General features: G+C 33.4%; 1 protein-coding gene across 1 annotated transcript; it reads left to right on the top strand.

Annotated features, from left to right (window-relative positions):
* The first annotated feature begins 4,002 nt into the window (after positions 1-4,002).
* LOC122282055 (cellulose synthase-like protein G3) lies at positions 4,003-10,296 on the top strand. The gene is made up of 6 exons (XM_043093978.1): positions 4,003-4,663; positions 6,542-6,694; positions 6,968-7,093; positions 7,216-7,659; positions 8,197-8,544; positions 9,637-10,296. Exons 1-6 carry the CDS (start codon positions 4,049-4,051, stop codon positions 10,189-10,191), a joined length of 2,241 nt encoding a protein of 746 aa, XP_042949912.1. The 5' UTR covers positions 4,003-4,048; the 3' UTR covers positions 10,192-10,296.
* The last annotated feature ends 3,875 nt before the right edge of the window (positions 10,297-14,171 follow it).

Below are 14,171 nucleotides of genomic sequence, written 5' to 3'. Positions count from 1 at the left end.
CGTACGCAAATTGCAGCGCTTATAAATCAATTGCAGCGATTTTAAGTGTTGCAAAAAAAGGCAAAAGCAACGAACCAAATGTAGCGCTGCTGTTGTTGGGAGGCTATTGCAGCGAAATTTAATGATATAGCAAGGATAAATTTCGCTGCAATTGATCAAATGCAGCGCCATGGCAGGCACATGGGGTGGCCTTTTGCAGCGTGAAATTAGTGAGTTTGCAGTGGTTTAGAAACGCTGCAAATGAAGTCTTTTGCAGCGTTTTTTCAATAACGTTGCTATTGATAAAAAATATCACTTTTATATTGTCGAACATGCAAGGAGGGTAATAACGCTGCAATTGATCAATTACAGTGTTTTTTGAATGTATTTGCAACGATTTTAAGCGCTGCAAAAGGTCTAATTTCTTGTAGTGCACCCATCAAGCGTGTAGTTTGAAAATGGAGCTTGATAAGGTCATTCGGCTTTTTTTATTTTTTATTTTTCTTTTTTTATTCATTTTTTACACTCAATTATTTTTAAAAAAATTTATAATATCATTAAAAAATATTTTCTTAATCATCAAGTATAAATTATATATATAAATTAAAAAAAAAATTAAAAAAAAAAAATCAAAACCCTTCCTTTGGACCCATCCTCGATGGTTCTAGCTTTATTCTTACAAAAAAATAAAGCCCAAACTCTTCAAGCACGTACCCAACTCCAACACTTTATCTTACTTTATTATACCACAAAAAGAATGTAAAAATTATGCCATGTTTGAAATATTGGTTTTTATTTCTTTGCCCATGTTTATTGTCTTGACCTTTTGTAGGATCTGTTTATTCTCTAGTCAACCCCAAGCATATTACAGACTGTTTTTGTCCTGGGCACGTTTACCTAGTATAGAAGCAAATAACACAAATTGATTAAGATTCATTACATACAACACAAACGTATTAGCACTAAAGTTCTAATAACTAAGAACACAACAAGATACTAGGAAAACGTGCCTTGAATTAGGTAAACGTGCCTTGAACATGAACATTAAACCACAGCTGATGTGTATATATATATATCGATGATCCAGTAAAGCAACTTTGTACTTTGCGAAGGTGTTCAGGCAATGGATGATTATTGATGTTCATAAACCGCGTGCTTTGGAGAAGATTGTTTTTTTCAAGGTCCTGTTAACTTTGAAAGATCGTAGTCTCAGACTAATTATTGTCTTGGGGTAGTACTACTGCCATGCCAAAGGCCAAAGGCCTGATGGCATGAAGCCCCACCTCCAAAAGAGAGGTTTGGGGTTGGATCTCCTTCCAAAATTCTCTTAAAAAAAAAAAAGACAAAGAAAAACCGATATCAAGAATAGACTACTTTTTTCACCAAAAAGTTTTTATTTAAAATAAAAAACGTAATTAAAAAGAAGATGCCTATAAATCATGCCACACCTAATCCGGTTAAGACTTTCATTATTATTAATAATTATCTTTTTTAAAACAACCGCTAAAGGCTACCAATACATTAAATTAAAATATATTTATATTTATGGTTCAACGTAATCATCTCCACATAGGTAGATATCAACCAGAACAACGTGGAAAATCTCAACAAGTGAGCACTTGTAGCAAACAACCAAAGAGTAATTTCAATTTGTTAAAAAATACAGTAGAAAAGTACTTCAAGATTAATTTATAAAGTGATTCTTGATTATAACCAGTCGTGTAGGGTAGGCCATATATAACCCCCAATTTAGAAAAGTACTTCAAGATTAATTTATAAAGTTACTCCATAAGTTTTTCTAAATTGACAAATTTTAAAAATTTTTTCTTAATGATAAAGTGTACTATGTAATATGAAACTAGAGTGACACTTAATAAATTTACAACTTAAATGTTTATTTCAAGAAATAATAAAAAAGAAAGAGATTCTACTGTTCAAGTAAAAAATAAGAATTAAATAATGGAGGTTATATATAGCCTACCCTACACGACTGGTTTTAAAGGCCAACCTTTACTATGAAGGTAACCCAAAGCCATGCATTAGATGTTATAAGCCGTGTAACGCATAGCCTTAATGCCACGTGTTACTTCTGCTTGTAACGCACAAGAGAGGAGGGGTCTATCCACGTGGGTGCCCCTCCATCCAACACAATTATTAGCTCTAATCAAAATAAATTTCTCACCATCAAGAATAACATATTGAAATCTCATCAAAATCATATCAATTTCTTAAAACTTTGATAAAAGTGTGAGAAAAAGATAAATTTTTAATATGCGATGGATGTTGAGCTGAGTTAAGATGAGTCAAACTCTCTATAAATAATAATGAGTTGAGATGATGAAATATTTTTGTAGGACTCACCTAAAATGTGTTTCGATGTTAAGATGAATTTTAATTTATTTATAAAAAATTAAAAAAGGTTGTAGATTCCACTTATAAAGAAGTGTTGAGTTGAAAAAAACTTTAAATCTCGCGTGTAAGAAGGTTTTGAATTAAGATGAATTTAATGATTTAAGAATTGTGTATTTGAAATCTAGATGTTTGACTCGACTTGAAATTAGACTGAACTGAATTGATTTTAGTATACTCTATCAACCACATGAGGCCAAAACAGTTTTACAATTCCAAACAATTTTCCTTATAAATTTGAAACTTGGTAGAATTTGATCTTTTCAATTTCTATATATAAAGTCTACTTACAAAGTTGTTTCAACTTATTAATTAACACTAACACTAAATCCATGTCCCTAAACAATGAATCAATATTTTTTAGTCGAGCTCCATAATAATCGTGAACTTTTATACCACAACTTTCAAAAAATGAGGTTTTTCTAAAGAAACAGAACATTAAGTCAGAAGCATTCTCATTTCTATCATTTCTATATAATAAATATAAAAAAAAAAATGGCGAATGTTAGAACCCAGGATAAGGTGTCAAAATAAAATATATGTGATATAAAAATAGAGAATATATTCTATCTTGGACATTGTGTCATGCTTACTCTTAAACTATTTGTTTATACAGTAGTGATATTCTTTATTTCTTTCTTTATCTTCGGATTCCTATATAATGATCTAAGATGTAATCATGGACGTGAAGAATAAAATAGAAAGTCTTTTGTTTTTCTTGATCGATTTTTAAATGTTCTTATTAATCTTTCTCACGTATGGCCAGAATTTTCTCGTTTTGTTTTTTTTTTTCTCTCTCCACACTACACACATCACATTATCTTTTAATGATTATTCGTAAATTGATATAATTTTATATTATAGATTAGATATATATTTATAATAAAAATAATATTATAAATTATAACATTATAATTTAATATTAAATTACAGTAATTTATAAATTTATTTTTATAAAAAATTTTGTAAGATTAAACAAAACTACTTAAATTAGAAATTAGCAAATTACTGAATCGGTTTCCCTCACATTGAGGGACCACCCCCCACATTTACAAAGGTGTTCAGACAATGGAAAAGATTGTGTTTTTCAAGGTTCAGTGAACGTTGAAAGATACTAATTATTGTCTCGTGGCAATAATGGTACCGCGACAATCATGAGAGTGGATTTTGATAAGAATAATGCTACTAGTCCTTAGAAATGGGTTTAATAATATTGTGAATATATTTTAAATATTTGAGAATATAAAAAAAAAAAGAATAAAAAAAATCAAATGGTCTTATCGTGATCCGTTCTCGGGCTACACTTTGCAGTAGCACGACTAAAAGTTATCAATAAGTGTAATTTTTTCTTAAATCTCTTAATTTGTTTTTTAAAAAAAAATTATAAACTCATTAAAATTTTTTTTATTAACCATTAAGTTAAAAACGAAAATCACTATGATGGCATTTCTCGCAACCCACTAGATGGAAATATCATTTTCCATGGACCCATACGGCATTTTCCATGGATCCACTCTTGATGGAAATATATTTGATAATTATATCAACACTGTCCTGCAAGAATAAACAGCCTTTTCATAATTAAAAAGTAGATTCCAAATAGGCCTATAAAGTATCCTTACCGTCACTCCTCAAGAACTGCTGTACACCACCTAAATACATGGATCAGAGCCTGAGTACCTCTCCCGCGCGCTCTCCTCTCCTTCACAGGCTTCGACACGCACGTCGCACAGCCTTCAACCGCATGTTTGCGGCAGTTTACTTCTGTGCCATCCTACTGCTGCTCTATCGCCATGCACTCAAGCTCATCCACTCCACCACCTTCGCATCCTTCCTCATCTCCCTCTCTTTTCTCATCTCCGATATTTTTCTTGCCTTTTTGTGGTTCACTTATCAGTGTTTTCTCATGACCATCGTTTACCGTGACGAATATCCTGAAAATCTTCAAAAGCTACTATTATCAAAAAAATCTTCTTCAAGCTTTCCTGCACTGGATGTATTTATTTGCACAACTGATCCGTACAAGGAGCCGCCGATGAGGCTGGTGAGCACAGTCTTATCGGTCATGGCTTATGACTATCCGTCGGAGAATATTTCGATTTATGTATCGGATGATGGGGGATCGCAGGTGACACTCTTTGCTTGCATGGAAGCTGCTAAATTTGCATATCACTGGTTACCATTCTGCAGGAAGAATAATATAATAGAGAGGAGTCCTGAAGCTTATTTTACAACAAATTACTCTTCATGGTTCTCTGATGTAGAGGAGATTCAGGTAATACCGAGTAATTATTAAATATGATAAATTGTAAATGGATTGTAAAGTCTAGTTTAAATAATCGGGTCAGCACAATATATATATATATATATATACATATATATGTATATTTATATATTTTGATTTTAAATATACATATATATATGTATATTTATATATTTTGTTTTAATTTGTGAGCACACGATATTGATGATGTGAAAGTAACCCAATGGTTAATTAAGTCGGCCTAAATTTACAATATCATTGTGTTCAATATTTAATTTGTAATATCTTAATCGCACCGGGTCCACGTGACAATATAAGCCGAACCTGTAGCTCGTGACAAAAGCAAAAGTAATTGTCAGTACTTGTTCGGAATATATATCAATTGGCAGTACTTGTTTGGAAGGTAGGAAAAATAATTTTACTTTTTATTGTATTTTATGTTGATTTTAAATTATATTTAATAGATACAACATTAATATTATAAGCGATACAAATTAATTAGAAATACTTAGAAATGATATATATGGTAAATAAACAAGTAAAACTCTCCAAAATATATAAGGTTGTCTCCTAAACATTTGAGACCCAAATTAAGGCTCTCATTATAAGGCCAACTGCTTGCTTAGCCAAAAACAAATGGCATAAGTTGCGAGAAGGCAAAAGGAAACAAAAGAGTAAAGATCAGGAAAATGTGTTTGCCCCCAATTATGCACGACGACAAAGAGTGCTCCAAGACTTGATAAATATGACTGCTTGAGATAATTAAGTACCTATAAACCATAATTGTTGATGTCATGTTTCTTAGCCTGGGCAACTTAGTAATTCTTCCGTGAAATCTGCAAGACTCAAGCAGATGAGGGCTTAAGGTGGTGTAGTATACTTCCCATGCCTAAGTCAGAATTATCTCTTAGGGTATGGATCTACAAGGAGAGTGTTCATATTGTTCTATCTAAACTTGGGACGCGTTTATATACCCATTCGTGTTGGTCCCTGCTCACTGCTAGTCGATCGTGGTAGAGTGTATGGGACACTATGTTGGTGGCATTTTTCCTCCTCTGTCATGTCAATCTTTGCCCTGCCACATTGTGTGTGGGTCGCTAGTTTGTCCCCTGCAACAGGTGAGAGGTGGGAGGCGTGCACATTACATTGTCCATAGTGGTGACTAGAAGTCTGGCTCTATTGTTGCGTGTTGGCTTCCCAAACCATTTAATGCAGCATGCCTGCTTGTCCGACAATGTGGGTCGTGGTCTGAGCGGGTGATGTGACCAGCAACGCATTTGAATGGCCTCATTAGGCCCAACCCCACACGGCCCAAGTAGGGAAATAAATCCTCTTCGCAACAATAATTACTGTTTTTAGTTTGTCTATTTTATGGGAAGCTTATTTGGACGTTTCCAATTATAAGTTTAGTGAGACAAATTAAAGAGTACTATTTTTTTTGGGGGGGGGGGGGTGGAGGGGGGGACGTCTATTAATGTCATCTACTAGGTTACGCATACAATATAATTTATTGTATGACATTTATAACCATATAAGAGTCGTGGTATTTGAAAGCTTTTACACTATACACTATTCACAAAGTATAATTTGATTTGTAATATTTAAAATTTAAAATCTATTTTCTAAATCAAATTATATCACTTAAATGGTGTGGGGTGTAAAGACTTTCAAATATAATTATTCTTTAAGCAATTAATCAATGCCTCAATTATTGAATATTGTTGATGGTCAAGATGATTTTCCCTAGCTTAATTTCCTTATATGTCATTCTCTACTTTATATTGAGAAACTCTTTGTGTTTGATTTCGTTGGGTTAATGCGACTATCTCATTGTCGATTCGTTTATTAACTTATCAATACTCCTCTTGTTCTCAACGTATGATATCACAGAAAATGTATGAAAGCATGAAAGAAAGGGTTGAGAAAGTCCTTGAGAAAGGGAAAGTTGGCGAAGAGTATATCATTGAGGAGCTTGAGCGTAAGGCTTTCAGCAAATGGACAAATCATGAATTTACCTGCCACGATCATCCCACTGTCATTCAGGTACCTACATTTATACTATGACGTACAAGTGCTACTCGTCCTTAACATTTACATTTTATTTACAATGTTACTTATAAAACTCATTTTATCATTTTTTTAAATTCAAATTTTAAATTTTAAATTCCATAATCTTCAATATATCAATAGCTGACACGTTAATACATATTGTTATGTAATTAAAACTTACAAGTACAAATAGTATTTTCCTTACTGTATTAAGTTTATTAGTTCCTAATTAGATATTAATTGGCAACTTAATTCAACCATGGGCAGGTCTTATTAGACAGTGGTAAAAACAAAGACGTGACGAACCATTTGATGCCAAACCTCATCTATGTCTCTAGGGAAAAGAGTAGGACTTCATCCCACAATTTCAAGGCAGGTGCCCTCAACGTTTTGGTAAGCTTTCCTGTATCTGTGCCAAAATGCTCCACAATATTATTTCCTGTTAATAGTTTTTTATCATTAATTTTCATGTATTTATAATTTTTTTTCCTCTTAATTGTCATCATGTATTGAAGCTTCGAGTGTCAGCTGCCATGACCAATGCACCCATAATCCTCAACTTGGATTGTGACATGTATTCTAATGACCCACGGACACCTCTTCGAGCATTGTGTTACCTATTAGACCCTAAACTCATGTCGCAATTAGCATATGTTCAATTCCCTCAAATCTTTCATGGGATCAACAAGAATGATACATATAGTTGTGAATATAGACGTGTGTTTTGTTGTAATCCCTTGGGATTGGATGGAGTTTTGGGCCCTAATTATTTTGGAACCGGATGTTTCTTCAACCGGCGAGCTTTCTTTGGAGGCCCATCAACCATTGTGCCACCAGAGATCCCCGAACTTGGCCCCAACAATGTTGTCGACAAGTTCATCCAGTCCCAACCGGTTTTGGAATTGGCACACAAGGTTGCAGGGTGTAACTATGAGTACAAGACCAAATGGGGTTATGAGGTGAGTTTCTTATTATTTAGCACCATAGTATTAAACTAGTACAAATGGAAAACTGCAAACGATTTAATTTAGTACTTGATCATAAAACTCTTCGAAAAAAAGTTTACCATTTATAGCACATGGGTCAATCATCAATTAAACAATGATCTTGGAAAGCTCTTAGTTTTTTCTTATTGTCTCCCATTTAACTGGAAATGAATTGTTCATTTTAATTAATTGTATTTAAATTTTGGAAAGAGATAGACGCATAATGTGAACTCCATATATGCATTTAATACTATATATATAAACTCCATATTCTACAACATTGAATGCACACGAGTAGGATTTTCTAACAATATGAACTCCAGATATCCATTTAATACTATACATATTTCTCTTTGTATTGAACCATTCAATTCATCCAAATAATCAAGAATCCCAATCCGCTTAATTGTATGCTAATATAACAAGATATTTGTAGAGCATTGGAATTCAGAAAGGGAATTATGGTTTGAATAAGAATAAATGGATTCGATGTATAAATTGGACATATAGGTGGGCTACAGATATGGATCACTGATAGAGGACTTCTCCACGGGGCTTCGGCTACAAAGCGAGGGATGGAGGTCCACATTTTGCAACCCTAAGAGGGCAGCCTTTTTGGGTGATGCACCAATTAGCCTCGTCGATGTCCTAAACCAAGTCCAGCGAAGGTGCATTGGCGGTCTCCAGATTGCCTTCTCCAGTTTTAGTCCCTTAACCTCCGGTACTAGATCTTTGGGCCCAGTTATGGGGCTGGCCTATACTCATTATTGTTTATGGCCCACCTGGTTTATTCCTCTCACTCTCTATGCTTTCCTCCCCCAACTATGCCTTCTCCATGGACTTTCTATATTTCCAAAGGTATGCTTTTTACAGGTTACATATTTTTTTTATTTTTTTATTTTTTATAGCATTCTCATTGGTTTAGGCAAGATTATAGACAAGTTTGAAAAATATGTCAATTTTTACATTTTGGCTAATAACGCAAAACTACATATTAGATTTGCCATATCACTTCTTAAAATAATAAAATAATATTATTTTTAATTATTTTATCTACTTATTTAATGCATTATTTACTTTCAAATACTTTTTATTTTTATTTTCATAATTTTCAACAATCTACGTATTAAAATACATAAAATCTATCTATCAACCTAAATTAACTTAATTTTCAAATAACAAAATATTAAAATATATACAAAATATATTTACAAAGGAGTGAGAAATAATATAAAATTCATTTGGCTGTTACTGTAGCTCAACATACATACCAATGCCTAATCCAAAGTGAGATGTTTAATGGGCATATTAGCTAAATTTGGAGTACGTCTCTTTTTTATGAAGAGAAAAATATTACTAACAGATTTCCATATATAAAGCTTTTGAACTTTAAGAAATGGGTAATGTTATACATAGTTTTGGAGTGTGCAGTTCCCAGCATACTCTCTTTGAGAAAAAAGTGAGGTCCGGCCACCCTTAAAAAAAAAAAAAAAAAAAAAAAAAAAAAAAAAACTTTTCATATGGATCCCAGATTTACCTAATTTTTTCTAAGGGAATAAGTGGAGATTGCACACATGGATTTCGAATATAATTTCTCTTAAGAAATTTTTATGGTCAAGCTTTTAAGGTTTTTTTATTTTGAAAATCAATTTTCTTTTAATATAAACTTGATATTAGATTTTGAATTTGAACAAAACCCAAATATTATCTTTCGAAAAATATGATTATTACAGATTGTTTTGGTAGGCAAATGGGAGGGGGCTGTTTTATTTATTTTATTTTTTGGGGATTATCCTAAAAACCTAGTTGACAGAAGATTTTAAATCCATTCAATGATGTAAATTAAGCGTCCCCTTTTCAATCATTTCACTGATGTAAATTAAGCCTCTCCTTTTCTATTTCGACCTTTTATCCATTTGGGTTTTATTTATTGGTGAAAATATGTTGCAGTTCTCAGAGCCAAGTTTTATCTTGTATGTGTTTCTTGTCCTTGGAGCCTATGGACAAGATCTCCTTGAATTTTTGATAGGGGAAGGAACTGTTCAAAAGTGGTGGAACGATCAGAGAATGTGGATGATAAGGGGGCTCTCAGCCTTTGGTTTCGTATGGCTCGAGTTCTTCCTCAAATGTTTAGGTATTTCCACATATGGTTTCAGTTTGACTAGCAAAGTGATCGATGATGAACAAAGCAAAAGATATAGACAAGGTATGTTCGAGTTTGGAGCCTCATCAAACATGTTTTTGCCACTAATAACGGCAGCCATTATCAACTTGGTATCATTTCTTATGGGGCTTGTACAATTTCTAAGAGGCAACAAAATGGAGGGTCTGTTTCTGCAGATGTTCTTAGCAGGTTTTATAGTGTTGAATGCCTTGCCAATTTACAAAGCCATGGTCCTGAGGAATGATAAAGGAAGAATACCATTCAAAACTACTGCAACTTCAACCTGTCTAGCTTTGGCTCTTTATGAGCTAGTTTCTCTTCCTCTTGGGAATCAAAATTAGTAGATTTTCTTTTACTGTCTAAACTATTCTTGCTTTTATATGAGTGGAACACTATATAGTTTATCTGTAACCTTTGGCAAATTATATAGGGCAGCCTTTGTGCTATGTGGTTGTGAGAGCTCAAAATAAGCACAGCTGAAGTTGAATGTCTTGCAAAACAGGAACTGGGATTTAGAGTTTTTTTTTTTTTTTTGCAACTATTTTGCATTTATGCTGTTGCATGGAGTCTAGACTCTATTGTTTCCTTTCTTTTTCTTTTATTCTTTTTTTGGTCTAAGCAAGCTCAATAGATAATGATTAACATATAGAAAAATATATGAATAGTGGGTGGGGGATCCCGACAAACACTCATTACAACTAGTACATCACGAAAGAAATAAAAGACGGACATTGGAAACAAATAAATATTCTCTACCTTTCCCCCCAAGGGGAAGCTGTAGAAAGTGTCAGTTTTAGTACAATCTGAGAAGCGGATTATGAATGCAAAGCCTGAGACCATGGTGCTTGGTGGATTGCACTTCACTGTTTTAGAGTGATTGTTAGGGAGATCCACTTCCTCATCTTGACGATCCTTGGGAGATGGAAGATAGCTTTTATATTAAAGTCCTGGATTAAAAAGTATAAAGAATTGAACCGCATCGCTCTACACATCATTGTAAAACTCCACACTCTCCTAAAAGCATACATCGGGTTCTCATGTTTAGGGCTGAAGTAAAAAAGATGGAGCTCGTGGGATGCGAAATGAAGAGACTAGTAAGGGATAATGAGAGTGGTGGTAGTAATTGGACCATAACGGTTCTATCTTTTTCCCTTTTCCATATAAAGATATGTTAGCTCCTAATTCTAGGAAAATGATGAAGAAAGAGGCAAAAATCCTTTTGGAAGAAATCCATGAAACTTGAAAACTCACATGTTAGCCACGTCACAGTTATGTTGGGCAAATCTGAAGGATTTAAGGACGAAGAATTGATTGGGCTAGTGTGTTTAGTAGATATGGCTTCATGGAAAGGACATGCGTGGTCTCCACATGCCACTGAGGATATTTTTGTTTATACATACCCACGGGCAGGATATATGTCTCATGACATGTTCTTTTTTATGAAAATTGTTTTCCATTCCAAGCCCATCTGTCCAATTTAGCTCCTCCACCTAAATAGGGCTTCCACCAACAACCCAGATTAGACTATGGAGAAACCTTCAATCTGGTTGAAAACCTCAAAAAATTTGGTTGATACTATCACTTGCAGTCACTCAAAAATAGCACTCGCATGTATGATAACTCAATGCGCAACATGCTTTTCTACATGAAGACCTCATGGAGACAGTTTATATGACTCAACCCTAGGGATTCATCCACCCATGGTATCATCGCTGGCAAAGATCAACTTGCTGATATTTTAAAAAAACCTTTGGCTGGTTCCAAATTATCTACTCTTCGAACCAAGCTCATTGTCCATGTCTCCCCAATGAGCTTAAGGGAGCTTAAATGGAGAGTTTTTTTTTTTTTTTTTTTTTCACTAAATTATTTTAAAGTTCTTTCAATTTTTTAGAAATGATGGATTTAAAATAATTTAATTTATAAGAAACTTTTAATAATTAAGTATTTTATAAATTAGAACTTCTCGCATAAATGATGTCAACTTATATATAACAAAATTATAGTGGTCAGAATTTTTGAACAACAAGAGGAAGAATTTAGTACTGAACCAAAATTTCAAGTTGAAACTATGAAGATATGTGTTCTAACATTTAAGGTTGTATTTGGTTGTTAGACTCAACTCAACTCAACTCATCTTATCTCAAAATTAATCATTGATGAGACTCACTACTTTTTTAATTTTTCATAAAAAGTTAAACACATTTCAAATTATTTCATAAATTTTAACATAAAAAGTTTGAAACTTCTTAATTGTTCCTATATAGTAATGCAAAGATCTACCAATCCACTCAATAAATTGGTTAGTTATCGAGCGTGTAATTATTTAATAATAAATCAATAACTTAAAGTAAATAAATTGTATAACTCAATAAATAAATTGTATAATACCAATTTTGGTAATTAAGGGAAACCAATTAAAGAACTATTTAAAGGGAAAACCTTACGGAGCAACCAAATCTATAAAAGTTAATGTTATTATTTGAAAATCAAGTTACAAGTAAGTCTCAATTATAAAATCTTTATCAATTGACTCATTTACTTGACATGACAAACAACCTGTTAATTGCCTCTACTGCAGTAACTACCAGAACTTCTGACGATTTTCAAACTTTGACTTCTGTATTTGAACTCCAGTGGCTGAATCACGATCACTTTAGTAAGAGATAAGTAAAATGTTCAACTTTTGATTTTCAAGGGATTAGACTCCTCCACGAAATAATCTTTATTAACTTTCTGAATGAATTTTACAAAGGAAACGTCAATATTTATACTGAAGTGAGAGTTGTTATTCTTGTTACAAGGATGAGGGCATTTATGTAATATACACTAAGTAAGACTAAACATGTAATATATTACATCTAATGAACCATGTGCCCAATACGTGCCCAATTGTTTATTAACCTTTAGTTCCTTCATACCCTTTACGTCTTACCACCCTTCACCACTACACTGCTCTCAAGCCACTGCTCAGCCTATGCAGCTCATAACAATTTCTTCCCCCTTTAAAAGACCTTACCCACAAGGTTAGGATAATGCATTCTCAACTGATCAGTAGGAACCCAAGTTGAATCTTCTTTAGGAGGGCCACGCTATTTAATCAACAACTCAATGAATGGCTTGTTATTAAGAGCAGTTAGAATCCCATGCAATACACTTTCTGATTCATTGTAGGTGAAATACTATGCATTGGCCCAACATGCTTCATCAACCGTGACACATGAAAAACTGGTTGCACAAATGAATTCTGTTTTAATTCCAATTTATAAGCCACTTGCCCTATGCGCTCCATCAGCTTAGATGAAACACAGTACCTTGTTGCCAACTTAGGACTAGCAACAAGATCCAAGCTCTACTATTTATACATCTACAATTTCAAATAAACCAAATCACCAACTTGAAACCGTCTTTGAACATGGTGTTTATCATACTGCTACTTCATAGTGGATTGAGTAGTCAAAAGGTTTTTCTTCAACAAAATCAAGATCTCCTCCCTTGATTGCAAATTAGAATCAACTGCCTCATTCTGTGTTGTCCTTGCTACATATTGAAACAATGTGGGAGGTGGAACACTATACAAGGCCTCAAATGGTGTAATCTTTGTAGATGAATGTATTGATGTGTTATACCACCACTCTGCTCAAGGAAGCCAATGAATCCATTGCTTAGGTCTGTCACAAACAAAACATTTGAAGTACTATTGAACTCACTTATTAACTATTTCAATTTACCCATCTTATTGAGGGTGGTAAGCATAACTGAAATGTAGCTTAGAACCATGCAATCTGAATAGCTCATTCTAAAAAATACTCGTTAAAGTGACATCCTTATTTGTTACAATAGTTGCTGGCATACCATACAACTTAAAGATTTGAGAAATAAAGAGCTTGGCTACTGAAGCTGTAGTGTAAGGGTGAGATAATGGTGAAACATAAGCATATTTTGTAAATTGATCAACCACCACAAAAATAACAGAAAATCTCTTTGAAACAAGAAGAGCATCAATAAAATAAATGGAGATATCACTCCATAATTTAGTGGGAATTGGTAGTGGTTGTAACAACCTAACTGGCTTTATGTTCTCCACTTTGCATTTCTGACAGACTTCACATTCTCTTATGTAACTCTTAATATCTCTTCTCATGCAATTCCAAATAAAATTAGCTTTTAGCCCTATGTAATGATTTTTGATATCCTTAGTGCCCTCCAAAGGCATTACTATGTATGAATTGCAACACCTACTGCTTTAAACGGAATAAGTGACAGAAACAATCTCCCTTTCTTAAAAAATAGTACATTCTTTAGTGTAAAGGGTTGATCTTTA

The sequence above is a fragment of the Carya illinoinensis genome, chromosome 11 (genome assembly GCF_018687715.1).
Source record: "Carya illinoinensis cultivar Pawnee chromosome 11, C.illinoinensisPawnee_v1, whole genome shotgun sequence".
Classification (NCBI taxonomy): domain Eukaryota; kingdom Viridiplantae; phylum Streptophyta; class Magnoliopsida; order Fagales; family Juglandaceae; genus Carya; species Carya illinoinensis.
This window is presented reverse-complemented; position numbering and strand designations above follow the sequence as displayed.